The sequence below is a fragment of the Phoca vitulina genome, unplaced genomic scaffold (assembly GCF_004348235.1).
Source record: "Phoca vitulina isolate PV1807 unplaced genomic scaffold, GSC_HSeal_1.0 scaffold15, whole genome shotgun sequence".
NCBI lineage: Eukaryota > Metazoa > Chordata > Mammalia > Carnivora > Phocidae > Phoca > Phoca vitulina.
Window position 1 is genome coordinate 33,691,490 of NW_022589718.1, and position 13,670 is coordinate 33,705,159.

Genomic DNA, 13,670 nt, shown 5'->3' on the forward strand with positions numbered 1-13,670 from the left:
CTTCCTTCCTTCCTCTCTCTCTCTCTCTCAAATCAACCTGTAAGGGGTTTGTGCATTTTATTCATTTTCCCTAAGAACCAACTTTTGATTTCATCTTTCCCCCCCAATTGATTTTCTGTTTAATTAATTTCTCTTATTATCTTTATTAATCTCCTGCCTTTCTTTTTTTTTAAGATTTTATTTATTTGAGATAGAGCATGAGAGAGCATGAGAGAACACAAATGGGGGTTAGAGAGAGAGGAAGAAGCAGGCTCCCCACTGAGCAGGGAGCCTGATGTGGGGCTCAATCCCAGGACCCTGAGATCATGACCTGAGCCGAAGGCAGAGGCTTAACCAACTGAGCCCCAGGTGCCCCAATCTCCTGCCTTTCTTGTTTTAGATTTAATTTGTTCTTCTTTGACAATATTAGCATATAGATACTATAAATTTATTACAGAATGCTAATTTGGCTTTATTCCACACATTCTGATATAATGTGTTGTCTTTTTTTTTTTTTTAAAGATTTTATATATTTATTTGACAGAGAGAGACACAACGAGAGAGGGAACACAAGCAGGGGGAGTGGGAGAGGGAGAAGCAGGCTTCCGGCTGAGCAGGACCCTGGGATCATGACCTGAGCCGAAGGCAGACGCTTAATGACTGAGCCACCCAGGTGTCCCTCTCTTTTTTGTTCGATTCAAAATGCTTACTCACTTTTATTCAGAGTGTATTGTTTAATTTCCAAATATATGAGAATTTTCCAAATACTGAATATTAGTTTCTACTTTACTTCTATTAGGGTCAAAGGACATACACTGTATGATTTGGATAATTTTGTTTATCAAGCCTTGTTTTGTGGTTTATATTGGTAAGTACACACTTAAAAAGAATGTTTTTTTCTGCTGTAGTTGTGTGAAGTTTTTAAATAATATTAATTAGATTAAGTTAGTTGTAGTATTATTCGTATCTTTTATATGCTGAGTGTCCTCTTGGGTTACTGATAACTGAAAAAAAAATTTTTATTGAGATGTAATTGACACATAACATTACATTCGTTTCAGGTGTACAACATAATGATTCAATATATGTATATATTGTAAAGTGATAGCCTCCGTAAGTCTCAGTAACATCCATCACCACACACAGTTACAAATTTTGTTTCTTTGTGATGAGAACTTTTAAGATTTACTCATATATACAGTATTATTAACTATAGTCATGGTGCCGTACATTACATCCTGAGCGCTTATTTATTTCATAACTGGAAGTTTGTACCTTTTGACCCCCTTCACCCGTTTCAGCATGCATCCCCGACCCTTGCCTCTGGCAACTGCCCATCTTTCTCTATATCAATGAGTTCAGGTGTTTTTTTTTTTTTTTCTTTTTTTCTTTGGGTTTCATATATCAGTGAAATCAGACGGTATTTGTCTTGTTCCTTCTGACTTATTTCATTTACTGTAATGCCATCAAGATCCATCCATATTGTCATAAATGGCAGAATTCCCTTACTTTTGTGACTGAGTGATATTCGTGTGTGTGTGTATACATATATCACATTTTCTTCATCCATCCATCCCTGGAACCTGTGAATATGTCACCTCACATGGCAAAGGAGATTGAGGTGGAAGGTGAGGTTGAGGATGCTAATCAGCTGATCTTAAAATAGGGACAGTACCTTGAATTATCCAGCTGGGCCCAATGTAATGACAAGGCTCCTAAAAAAAAATGGAAAAGGGAGGCAGAAGGTAGGTTTTGAGTGTTAGGATGTGCGAAGGACCAAGCCTGTTGCTGCTTTACAGATGGGTGAAGCACGTTTACCCAAGCTGCCCAGGCGCTGCCCACCACTGCCGTCCTAGCCATGGGGAGAGGGAACCATAGAGCTTCCAGAAGGGAATTCAGCCCTGCGGACACCTTGATTTTAACCCATTGAGATCCATGTCATTGGCTCTTTGGCTAAACTCTGACCTACAGAATTGTCAGATAATGAATTGTGAGCCACTAAATCTGTGGTAATTTGGTAGGGCAGGCCTAGGAAGCAATGCAGTTCTTTACAGGATGGAAAGAGAAGCCGAATGACCGCGCCCAGTGAAAGGTGGGAATTTGAGAAATTCCATGGATCTCAGCCAGGAATACAAGGACAGGCTGGAGTGCTACCTTGGGAAAGAACGTAGAAGGATTGTCTTGTATCTGGGTGGGTGTTGCTCTGTCCATGATTCGGATTTCTGGTGAAGTCTGACTGATGTGGGTAAATCTGATTGTGCAAGTTTCCTGTATGTTGCCCCTTTGTCAGGGAGGGAGACCCCACAAGTCTGCATGGTATGAGGTAGCACATTTTCCCAGAGGAAGGGGGAGCAGCATCCTCAGATGAAGGGTTGGGAAGCTCATCCAGACCCGATAGAAAGATGGGAACCAAACAGGTCTTGTGTTTGCTAGTTTTGCTTTATTATTTATTCAGGACCCAATAAGAATCCCTGTGAGAAGACAGAAAAAGAGACCAAGCGAGAGCGTACAAAATAGAGAATAAAACATCCACAGAAACACAAAGCTTCAAAAAGACTTCATCATTCCTTGGGTGTAGTAGGCTCGATGACGGGCTCATTCCCCATGGGCAGGCAGCAGGATTGACCATTTAAACATATCCCAGCCTGGCGTTCTGACTCAAGGCAAAATTCCTGGCAGTCGCCATTTGGACGCTCACAGACCTCCTTGAATCTGCCCCTGGCTGCATAGAAAAGAGGGTTATTATAACTATTTATGTCTCCCTGAATTTTTATTGGATTACTTGGTACGAGGAGCGTTTGGAAACAATCTTGGGCGAATTGTTGTTGTTGTTGTTGTTGCTATTTAATTTCTTAAACCAGTGCTTAAAAAATCTGCTTTCACTCAAAGTTTGGATCTTGGGCATTCTTGGAAATCAGGCAATATCGGGTGCATCTGAGCACCGAAAGCCTAGACCTGGATGACCCTGCCTCTGCGGAAGGTCTATGGGGCGTCTGCTGAGGCCAGTTTTCCTCCTCCTTATCTCCTATCTCGCTGATGGCAGGGATTAGCTTATATAGTATCTTGTGCTGCTGATTTTCCTAAAGCAGAAGAAACTTGTTAGAGAAATCTCTGTGTTGGTGTGTATCTTTCAAAAGTGCAACTAAAAGAGAGATCTAAAAAGAGAAGACACTTCAGGGAGATTGTTAGTGAGGCTGTTTTCCCTGGGGAAGGGAACAACATCCCCACATATCTCGTACGTAGATAGAGTCCCTGTCCTGTCAGCCCTTGTCTCTCTGAAACCGGCCTCGGAGTTTGCAAGCCTGCAACTGAACAAATACAGTTGTTACAAACATTGGGTAAGTGTTTGACCTGTGTTCTCTTACTGTTGTGGAGTGAGCCACACACGTTGAGGTGCTCAGGTTCAAAAGGGGGGCACTTTTGAGTCATCTCCATATGTAACAAAGTGCACCTTTCCCATGACAACTTCTTAAGCTCTTTGCTGATATTAAGAGAGGTACCCACATGGGCACTTCTAGGCGTTTGTCTTCTGAAAAACAAAGGCCAGTCCTTGGAGAGCTTCAGATCGGTAAAGGGCCTTTATATACATTCAGTAAATGCCTATCAAATGAATCGAACTGAAGTTCAAATGCATTCAGTTGAATTTAACTCTTCAGTATTCACAAGGCAGTTAGTTAATGGATGTGAAGATCAACCTCAGATTTTTACTGAAAATGTGAACTGAGAAGTAATTTTAAGGGTATTTTTTTTTTCCTGGGGGTTTTTAAAGATTTTATTTATTTATTTATTTAGAGATCATGTGTGAGTGTGCATGTGAGTGGCGGGAGGGGCAGGGGTAGAGGGAGAGAGAAAATCTCTAGTAGACTCTGTGCTGAGCCCGGAACCCAACATGGGGCTCGATCCCATGATCCTGGGATCATGACACGAGCTGAAATCAAGAGTCAGACGCTTAACCGACTCAGCCACCCAGGTACCCAGTTTTCTGTTTTAAATCGATGATCATACTAAGGCTGAGCACTATGTAGAAACGAGCTGCAATCTGACTAATCAGTCTGGAATACCCCGTTATTCCTGGACTTCTTCCATTCTCTGATGGTGTGGTTTCCTGTTCGACCTCACTTTTTGAGGAGGTGTTCTTTGGGCACAGGAATCACAGCCTATTTCCCCCCCTCCCCCCCGTCCATACCAGAACCTGGCTGAAGGCTTGCCATATAACAGGTATTCGGTCAGTGACTGGGAAGTCATTAATCAGAGCTACTGCCCATCCTGGAACCCACTCCCTACGCAGATGTGTCCTGAAGCTCCTCATCCCAGCACGGGTATCAGAAATGTTTCTGCCTCTGCTTTTCTAACCATCACACTACTTTCCCTTATTTGGGTTCAGTGACAGTGGAAACAAAACAAAACAAAAATGAATTCGTTTTCAACGTTTGGAAGACTTGTTTAAAAGTTTTAAGACTTGGTGAAAAGCATTCATTTCCTAGAGATAGGGACTTTCTTCCATCCACCCCATACAGTTAGTGAGGGTGACCGCTTAGTATGTACTTATCAGACGGTCTTTAGCAAAGCCACGTGGACACTTACCTTTTAAGCTGAAGTCACCAGCTTTGTGTGCTCCTGAGTTAATGTCATTGGATACGGCATCACCTTTCACCCTCTCTAGAGTCAGAGAAAGGAAGCAGCACAGTGGACCCCTAGCGGGGGAGGTGAGGACCACGCCCTGAGGGACAGGGAGCTCATTCCTTCAGTGTGGGGGGAAGGACTCGCTTTTCAGGGCCTTGATTTTTCCTCTCTAAAACATGAGAAATAGACTAGATCATCAAGACCTTTTTGAATCTTATCAACGACAGTGAATGATTTTATAGTATCTGTACCTATCATAGCTTCGGTGCTCATTGTAACAAGGATAACTGTTCTTTTGTTTTGCTTAAAAAAAATACTTTCGTGTTTGTTTAAAAAAATACTTATGCTTCCCTTTAAACAAGAGAAAGCATTTTCAAGTTAATTCCTAATGCGCTCCGTGAGGCTCTTACATATTAACTCTTCACAGAGGGATGGGGTAGCTTAGTCCCAGCCCCAGGGGCATAGTTCCAGACTGTTGTTCAGCCCCAAACTCTTGTGAGTGTGGGTTCGTGGATATGCTTCCCACACATACACACCCGCACAATATTCCTAAAGGAAAGATTCAGATGAAAGCCTTGGACAGACAGCCTCAAACACTCTCAGTACTGAACTGCTTCCATGATTTTCCCTCCAAAGCTCCTCCGGTCAGACCTTCCAAGGCTTAGGGCCTGAAGCTTCAAGCCTTGTGTTGCTTTGGGCTTTAGTCCTTCTTTTGGTGATGTCTTTTCCTCATTTAGGAAATCTCTCCATCTGTGCCAGGGCTGTCTTTTGGGACTTGGTGACTCTCCCCTGGGCAATACAGCAACCAAACTTCTTGGGAGTCCGGGGCCATCATAGCCTCCTTTGTACGCCTGCTTCCTAGAAGGGGCGTCCCCTACTGTGCGTGCCTGACAAGTATCTGATCGCCAAACTGGTTTCTCACCCCCAGACTCTCCACACCAGAAACTCCCCCCCGCCCCACTTCCTCCAGATTAGCTCCCCTGAAACCAAGTTGCAACCACCTTATAAGCTGCACCCTCCGCACAAACCTGACAGACGACCTACCCGATTAGCAGTAAGCAATCCTTTAAGACCCAGCTAGAAAAGTTGGGATTCACCAAGAACAGGCATGCCTCCCATTATATTTTCTGGTGGAAATTGTGGGGAGCATCCTTTTGCAAACAACATAAAGCACAGCCATCAACAGTTCCTTCAACTATAGGAGGACGGTCCCACCTCCATACATCTATGCCTGTTTTCCTGTCCCTTCCTCATCCATGAGGTCCTGAATTCTCAGGAACAGAGAGAAGAAAACATTCCACTTGATGTAGAGCAGGAGGTTGCTTCTTCCTCCTTGGATCTACATGTCTCGAGTTCTAGGAAATTGAATGATCCTGGGTGTCTTGTCCCTTCCTTGGGTGAAAGTGAGGAGTGCCCCACAGTTACACATCAGTACCAGCCACCTTATACCGGTCTGACCCACGTTTGCAGGCTGAATGAAGGAGGACACGTCCACTGCCGTGTTATTTCTAATGCCCGTGTTCAAGTTCTACTGTAGAAGACTAGATGTTGAAAAGGAGGAAGAAAAACCAGGTGTTGGGATGGAGCCTCAAGAGACAGAGTCAAGTGCAGGAGACCAACAGGACGAAGGAGTAAAGGGTTGGCTACGTCTTAGACTGGAGAAAGCCTTTCAAGGAGGTGCCTTTGCCCGTCCCTCTGCCGGGGCCCCCACAGCCTTGGCGTGGCTCTTAGGGTTACTAATTTTTGCTGCAAGTAAGTGGAGGACTTTGGAAACTAAGATTTACTAGAAGAATGCCCCCCCTCCTTCTTTTTTTTGGTTATCTAGATCTAGAAACCGCAGGGAAACTTGCCTAATTAAATCCACCCTCAGGGATGGAGCAAAGAGGGTTTCGAGCACTTGAAACACCCCTGGCTTCGCTTCATCTAACTGAGAGCTGCTGGGGGGACCAGGAGCCAGCTAGCTGCGGGTGGCAGCCCCCAGCGCCTCCAGACTTCCTCGGAGCCCCCTGCTCCGGGCGCAGGTCGCGGTGACTTTGCTCCTAATACTGGCGGCCTGTATGGCCTCAGGCACTGGACTCTTAGCAAGGCTTCAGCAAAGTGTCTTTCGTTACCTGGTAGAGCTTGGCTCATAAAGAAGAGAATGGTAACGAGGAGGGCCACAGGCCTCCTGGCTGCTGGGAGGAGAAAGCCTGGCTTCATTTCCAACAGGCAGAGGACACTTCCGTCGTGGCTGTCCGGGGCTGAGGCAGAACGTCTGTCTGGGTGACAGGCGCCCTTCCACACCTCATGAGCGACACTCGTGGACAGCGGGGTGCTGTGCACACACAGTGGCCTTCGTGAGAAAACTGAGAATCCTTGTTCTGTCGGACCCTCAGTTCATGAGGAGGAGGTGGGTGCCCAGTGTTGACCAGAAAAGCTTGCCAAATGGGAACGAACGCTACGAACCCTTGGGCAGCACATCAAAGGGCACAAACAGCGCTGTCTGTCCTCAGTTACAATGAGAAACCAGTCCGGTTAGTTAGTGACCAGACGTTTTGTTAGTGAATACTTCCCAGGCTTTGCTAATGAGGAATCCCCACGTTCACTCCTGGTCCGAATGCCCTCAGTGCTCCGCTCCCGGCACACCGTGTGTCGTTTGCCCAACACGCCCTTACCTCCCCCACGAAGGTGTGGGCTTCTTCCTTGCTGGGACCATGCTTTGGTCCTCGAAGCAGGAATCATGTGGTCCTTTACTTTCAAACCCTCCTCCTCGGGTGGAACAAGGCAGGGCAGTGAAATGTCACTGAACGTGGAGGCACAAGGTCTGGATTTAGGTGCTGAATCTCCAGACCTGCCATTGACTAGAGGTATGGACCTTGGCAGGAAGACTGTCTTCCTTGGATGTCAACAGCACCTACAGAGATGTAGTCGGTCGAAGCCAGACCAGGGGGCTCTTAATCACTATTGTGCATGAAACTAACAGGGAGAGTGGCTTTCTCATGCAGACACTTAGACCCACTCCCAACATTTTCAGTTTGGCCGGGTGGAGTGAAGGCTACAAGTCTGCTTTAACCAGTTGCCCCAGTAATTATTCTGAAACTTATTCTGGAATACTCACTGGAAGATACCAACTTAAATCATCTCTCAGATTCTTTCTAGTTCGAATACCGGAGAATCCTATGTTCTTTTGTCTTAGTAGAAGTCTCAGGTTTGGCTTTTGTGACTGACAGCCTCATGTGCATGCATGCGTGTGTGGGGCATGGAAGGGTAAAGCACACATCTTAATCTGTGCAAAACGAAATGCCAGTTTTATAACAGAACTCGGGAACTGGCCTGGGGGATTTACTAAATTGCCAGGGCAGTCTATTTGGAAGAAGGCTGTTGCAGTGATAGAGGCTAGATGAGACTCCAAACTAAAACAGTGTGAGTGTATAGAGGGGAGGGAAAACAGTCAAGAAATTCTAACCCCATAGTGACGTATGTGGAGAAGGTGGGCATATATGAGTTATCTAGTGTTTTCATTGGAGTGCCTAAGTAAATGGCAACAACATTTGCTAAGATCTGAAATAGTCACTGAAGTTTAACTGGAAGCCAGCCTCCAAAATGGCTCTTCCTGAGCTCCCTGCCTAGTATTCGTACCCTTGTCCAGTTTCCTTCCATACTGAGGGAGCGGCGTGTGTAAACGATAGGATACTGCAGGAGCGACGAGTGTAAGTTCTGACAGGTCGTAAGAGAGGTTATAGCTTCAGGCCAGAGTTACTGGAACCCTCACTCTGGGTAAAACCAGCTTACATTTGACAAAGACACTCAAACAAGACTATGGAGATGTCTGCATGGTGAAGAACTAAGGCCTCTTGTGAGTGAGCCATCTGGAAAGCTCGTCCTGCAGACCCAGTAAGCCAGGGCTGGCAGATCCCAATCTCCTTGCTTTCCAGCCCAGCACCGGCATTTCTGTGACACCCAGGGGAGCACAGAACATTTCCAGAGGCTCGGGCAGGCTTTATAAAGCCATCCTTGTGCATCTATTTCAGAAATATGGGTCCTGGGGTCCTGAGGGTAGAAAATTCTGTGAGGGCTCACGTGGGTGGGAAACTCTCTCCAGTCTTCTGGCCAAGAGCACTTCCTGGGCCCCCAAGTTGACCTGGAACGTATTTCCTCTAACAAAACTCCTGGAACTGATAAGCTTCCTGAAAGGTTTAAGTCCCTCTGGAGATAGGGGCTAGCTTCTGCTGGCAGGGAGACCCAAAGAAAGCATCCCTGTCCAGCCTCCGCCTCGGGGAACATTTGTGAGCACCCTCGAAGGCCCAGCAGCCACGTGTTTGGTCTCCAGGTGAAAGCCGGGCATCTCCGCCCTGTCAGAACCAGTACAAAGCTTTCTAAGTGACCTCTGGGGCCGAGGAACCACTCCTGATTGCATGGACGGTGTAAACAGCATCTGGGACCCTCCCGAGACTTGGGGGGACTTTTCTAAATCACCTCAGGGACTCCAGGACCACTGGTTCCTACTTGGAATGGCAGGGGAGGGTGCCCAGGCCCACCAGAGCTTCCTCAAAATGTTCTAGGTCAGTGTGTGCTCCGGACGCGGCCGTTGCTGACAGAGGAAGCGCGGGGAGGGCGGCCTGGGATGCCGGAGGGTCTGCGGATGGGCTGCTTCCCCAGGTGTACAGCGAAGGCGGGAGCTGTTCTGAAAGGCACTGGGGAGGGCGACGGGCCCCCAGAGCAACGGCAGAATTTTCTAAATTTTCCAAGGACCTGGAGGAACCACAGCTGCCAGCCCGTGTCACCCCCCCTGCTGGCCAGGGGACAAGAAGATGGCACCTCGGACAGACAGACCCTGGCGGAGAGAGGGCACCTATAAGTCCTGACCAGGAGGGGCCTGGGAAGAGCGGCCAGCAGGAGGGCAAGCAGGCAGAAAGGGTAGTGCTGGGTCTTAAAGTTCCGTGAAGACAGTGCTTCTGTGTGCGGTGGGGGACAGCTGTGGCTCCGGAGCCCTGCCTTCCTGCGGGCGGGGGGGGAGCCCTGCCTTCTTGCCGGGGGGTGGGGGGGAGCCCTGCCTTCCTGCCGGGGGGTGGGGGGGAGCCCTGCCTTCCTGCGGGGGGGGGGGGGGGCCCCGGCCTTCCGGGGGGGGGGGGGGGGGAGCCCTGCCTTCCTGCCGGGGGGAGCCGTGCCCAACCAGCCATTGGCCCAGTTACAGAAAGCTGCGGAGTGTCCTGTGGCGGGCAGGACCAGAGTCCTTCAACCTCCCCTCAATATTCTCCTTCAGAGGTCCATGCACGAGGCTCTGTGCTCCCCGGGCCCCCCGGAGAGCCACCCTTTTCCTCCTGCGGCTCACGTTTGCCATCACGACACACAGGACATGGTGCAGTCCTGGGACTCTGATCCAGCGCCCCCACATCAGAGCCTTGTCCTTCCCTCAGAGGAGTATGTACTATAAGCTCCATCTCCTTAGTTTAATACTGTCATTACTAAAATCACTAGTATTTCTGTTATTTTGTTGATTATCATGATAGTTCTGATGGTTGTTCATCATTAATTTCTGTAATTAGCATCCTAGCCTTGGCTCACGTTTGCGGTAGTTCTGCAACACTGCATAGAGGCTCACTGTTTGTAAAGGCTGCATGGTTTCCTAAAGATGGAAAAACGTAGCAAAACCCTCGAGGACCCAGTAGCCATGTTTGCCGGCCTGTAAGCCCAGGTGAGGGTCTTCTTGGCACACCAGAGTCACCGCAGAATTCTCTGAGTCAACTCGGGGGCCCGGATCCGCTCCTGCAGGCAAGGACGAGGCAGGAATGCCATCCCGGGCCTTCCTGAGACTCTTCTGTAGGCAGCGAGGGTATCGGGGGGACGACTCTTGAGCGGCTGAGCCCCTAAAACTGTACAAGTCCCCTCAAGGTGCCAGCAACCTCTTCTGTCATCGATGACCCAGGAAGACCCGTCACAAAATTTTCTTCTGAGTCTCCTCAAGGTCCCGGGCGCTGCCCTACTGTTCTGGAAAGGACGGACAAGCATGTGCCTCTCAGAATTCTGTATGGGCCCAGAGCCCGGAAGTTGCCGTTGCCACCAGCCGAGGAACAAGCGTGTCCTAGGCCTGCCTGAACCTCTGGAAACATTCTAAGTGCCTTCGGGTGCCCTGGAAATCTGGTACTGCCCTGGAAGGCACAGAGCTGGGGACCCTCCAGCAGGGGCAAGGGCAGTGTTGAGGGGGCAGGGAGTCCTTGAACCACTTGTGTGGGCCTCTCGCCCCCTGCTGGTCCAGGCCCAGTACTTGCAAACACCTTCCTATAACCCCTCTGCTGAGCCGCGCTGCCGCCCCCAAACAGGACCCCCAGGGCTGTGTGGGGAAAAGCTTGCAGGAGGGCATCGAGGCAGTGAAGCCTGAGGCAATGCTGCGGCTGAATGGAGGTATTTTTCTAGTGGATCTGACTGGCCAAAGATGTTCTCGTTGTAAACGTGCCCAACGTCTCAGGAGGGCAGAGGGTGCCTTTCCAGGGGTGCCCTGGCTCCCTCAGGTCAGGGCCTGCCACCGCAAGGGACATGGAGTCTTTCAGGAGGTCCTCCTGTGAAAGGGCACTAGTCGGTGCAGCTGGATCCTGGGGGCAGCTGCGCGTTTGTGTGTCTGCTGGGGACCCTCGTAGTCATCTCTGGTAACCGGATGCCCTTCATGAGTAGAAAAACTATATTCATTGCTGTGGGATAGAACCACAGTTATAATCGGTAATAACAGTGGTCGTAATTCGAACCGATGGAGATCAACAATAATGATGCTCATCGTCATCATTATATATATAATTATATATAATATAAATATATATAATATATAACCATTGACAATATTGACAATAATACTCAACCGACGGACTTAGGACACAGAGAACAGATTTCCCTTAGTGAATAATAGGTACGGATATTGGGCCTCATGGGGTAGTTTTGAGTCCCAGAAGGCAAAGACGAACAGCCAGAAAGAGAAGAAAATCAGCTTGGAGGTAGGCGTGTGCAAACACGCGGGCTCCTAGGTGAACCTTGGGTTAGTAGGCCTACGGGGGACTTCTAACGTACCCCTCGTCCTGGGCCTCCATGCCAGCCAGCGCCCGGCAGCTTTCAGGAGATGAGACAGCTGGCTGATGAGGCAGGGCTCCCTCCCGAGGAGGCAGGGCTCCAGACCCACGCATGGCGCCCAGAAGCACAGACTATGACAAACAGTAAGCCCCCAGCATTTTGTCATCCCAAACCTTCTGGTGCCCTTCTGCTGTCTGCTCTTCCATGGCCCTTCATGACTGATACGTCTCGGTACTCGTATCTCCTCCAAGGGCTGCTGGAGGGAGTCACCCTTCACTCTTCCCTACCTGAGGGAGTGAAACAGCCAAAACTCGCGTCCCCGGGTTTCCTAGAAGCTTCTGTGTTTGCTCCAATGGGCCAGTCACCCTTTCAGTGCCTTTGCATATTGCTCCAGTCTTTCCTGGAAACCCGAGGAGACTTAGAAAATTTCCCAAAGCTCGGGAATTCTGGGAGGCTCTCTGTGTGCATCTTTTGCTGTGGGCTCCTAAACAGACCGAGGAGATTCTGCAGAGGCTCTGGTGAGCAGATCGGCCCCTTCCTACCATTCCGGGTACAAAGCAGTGACTCCTGGGCCCTGAGCTGACTTATTAAGAAACCTGAAAACTCAGTTGGGTAACAGAAGCCATTCATAACCCTTTCCAGCCCGTGGGAGGGGTTTGTGGACCTGAGTTAGTACTTAAAAAACCTTTAGGTGGCCCAGTTGGTGCCAGGAAGCCTTCCCTGGGGGCTGCAGGTGTGCATATAGAGTTGCTGGCATGTGGAGGACGTGCCTCATATTTTCCAGAGCCTAAGACAAGACGAGAGTGTCCTTTCCGAGTCTCCCCGGCTGGTGGGAGCAGGTCCTTGCATCAAGAGGGAACCTGGAATATTTCAGGGGGCCCAGCCTGCGAACTAGCATCAGGCAGTGCATGGGGAGCCTGGAGGTCCTGGTTTATGTATGTCTTCGGGTTCCCTTTATATCATCTTCGGTAGACTGACAACCTTCACGAACTGAGAAACTGTATACCACATTGTATAACAACAATCACACAAAAGATCCATGACAAGAACTGTAATAATAAATGGTGAATCACAACAGTAACAGTCACAATGATGATCATGATGATACAAATGTTAATCAGTTTAAAGAAGATAATATTAAAGTAAAGAGTTGGAGATTGAGAATGGATTTCTTTGAGTAAATGACAATGTACTGATATAGGGCCTCATGGTATAGTTTGGAGACAGAGTCCTAGGACTGCACCATGAAATGCGGTCTGTGATGGCAAAGAAGGGCGGTTGCAGGGAAAAGGAAACAAGCCACATGAGGCCATGGGTGAAAGTGGGGCCCCTTGCACCAGCACCGGGACACATCACTACCGAGCGTCAGTCAGGGACCCTGGTCCAGGTCCTGCCAACCACAGGCCACTCAGAAGCTTTCTGTGGTTCTGCCACATGGATGGCTGGGCAGGGTTCCCAACCAGGAAGGAGTGACCAGACCCACACTGCCCCCTCAGAAGCCCCGCCTACATGGGGCATTGAGCCCCCAGCTCTACATCAGATCTCACCTCCTGTCTCCCCGTCTGCCATCTAGTTTTCCCGGGCCCCATTATGTTAGAAGTATCTCCATACCATGATTGGAGGGCATCATCCTCGGTACTTCCCCACTAGCAGGGGGCAAAACAGGCCGGCACCTGTGGTTCTGGGGCTTCCAGAGAGGACTTAGATGATTCTGAGTTTGCTCAGACTGGCAGATAGCCCTCTACAGGACTTGTAGTCAAGCTCCAGGTTTGCACACCTGAGGTGCTTAGAAAATTTTCAGAGGTTCATGCAGTCCTACTGGTTCCTAGAGCTCAAAAGTGAACTTAGAAAAATCTGTGGAGTCTCTGGAAGAGGGTGAAGAACTCTGCTGCCAGTCCAGAGAGAAAGGAGCAGTTCCATTGCCTGAAAGAGACTCCTACATCAAAGTTCTTGTGTTGGAGGAGAACATTGAAAAAACAGAAACCAAACGAATATGCCTTAAACCAGTGGAAATTTCTCTAGGACAATACTGG

At 48.8% G+C, this 13,670-nt stretch overlaps 1 protein-coding gene across 1 annotated transcript; it reads right to left on the reverse strand.

The window, feature by feature from the left end:
• Positions 1-2,540: 2,540 nt before the first annotated feature.
• Positions 2,541-6,801, reverse strand: DEFB108B (defensin beta 108B). Its single transcript, XM_032413234.1, has 2 exons — positions 6,714-6,801; positions 2,541-2,701 (listed from the first exon to the last, which is right to left on the reverse strand). The coding sequence occupies exons 1-2, from the start codon at positions 6,799-6,801 to the stop codon at positions 2,541-2,543; spliced, it is 249 nt and encodes an 82-aa protein (XP_032269125.1).
• Positions 6,802-13,670: the final 6,869 nt, after the last annotated feature.

Bases quoted from the DNA above. Each gene is read 5' to 3' on its own strand.
- DEFB108B (XM_032413234.1), bottom strand. From the start codon at position 6,801: ATGAAGCCAGGCTTTCTCCTCCCAGCAGCCAGGAGGCCTGTGGCCCTC. The intron at 2,702-6,713 runs GTAACGAAAGAC...TTTTCTATGCAG, and splicing joins TATGAGCCAAGCTCTACCAG to CCAGGGGCAGATTCAAGGAG.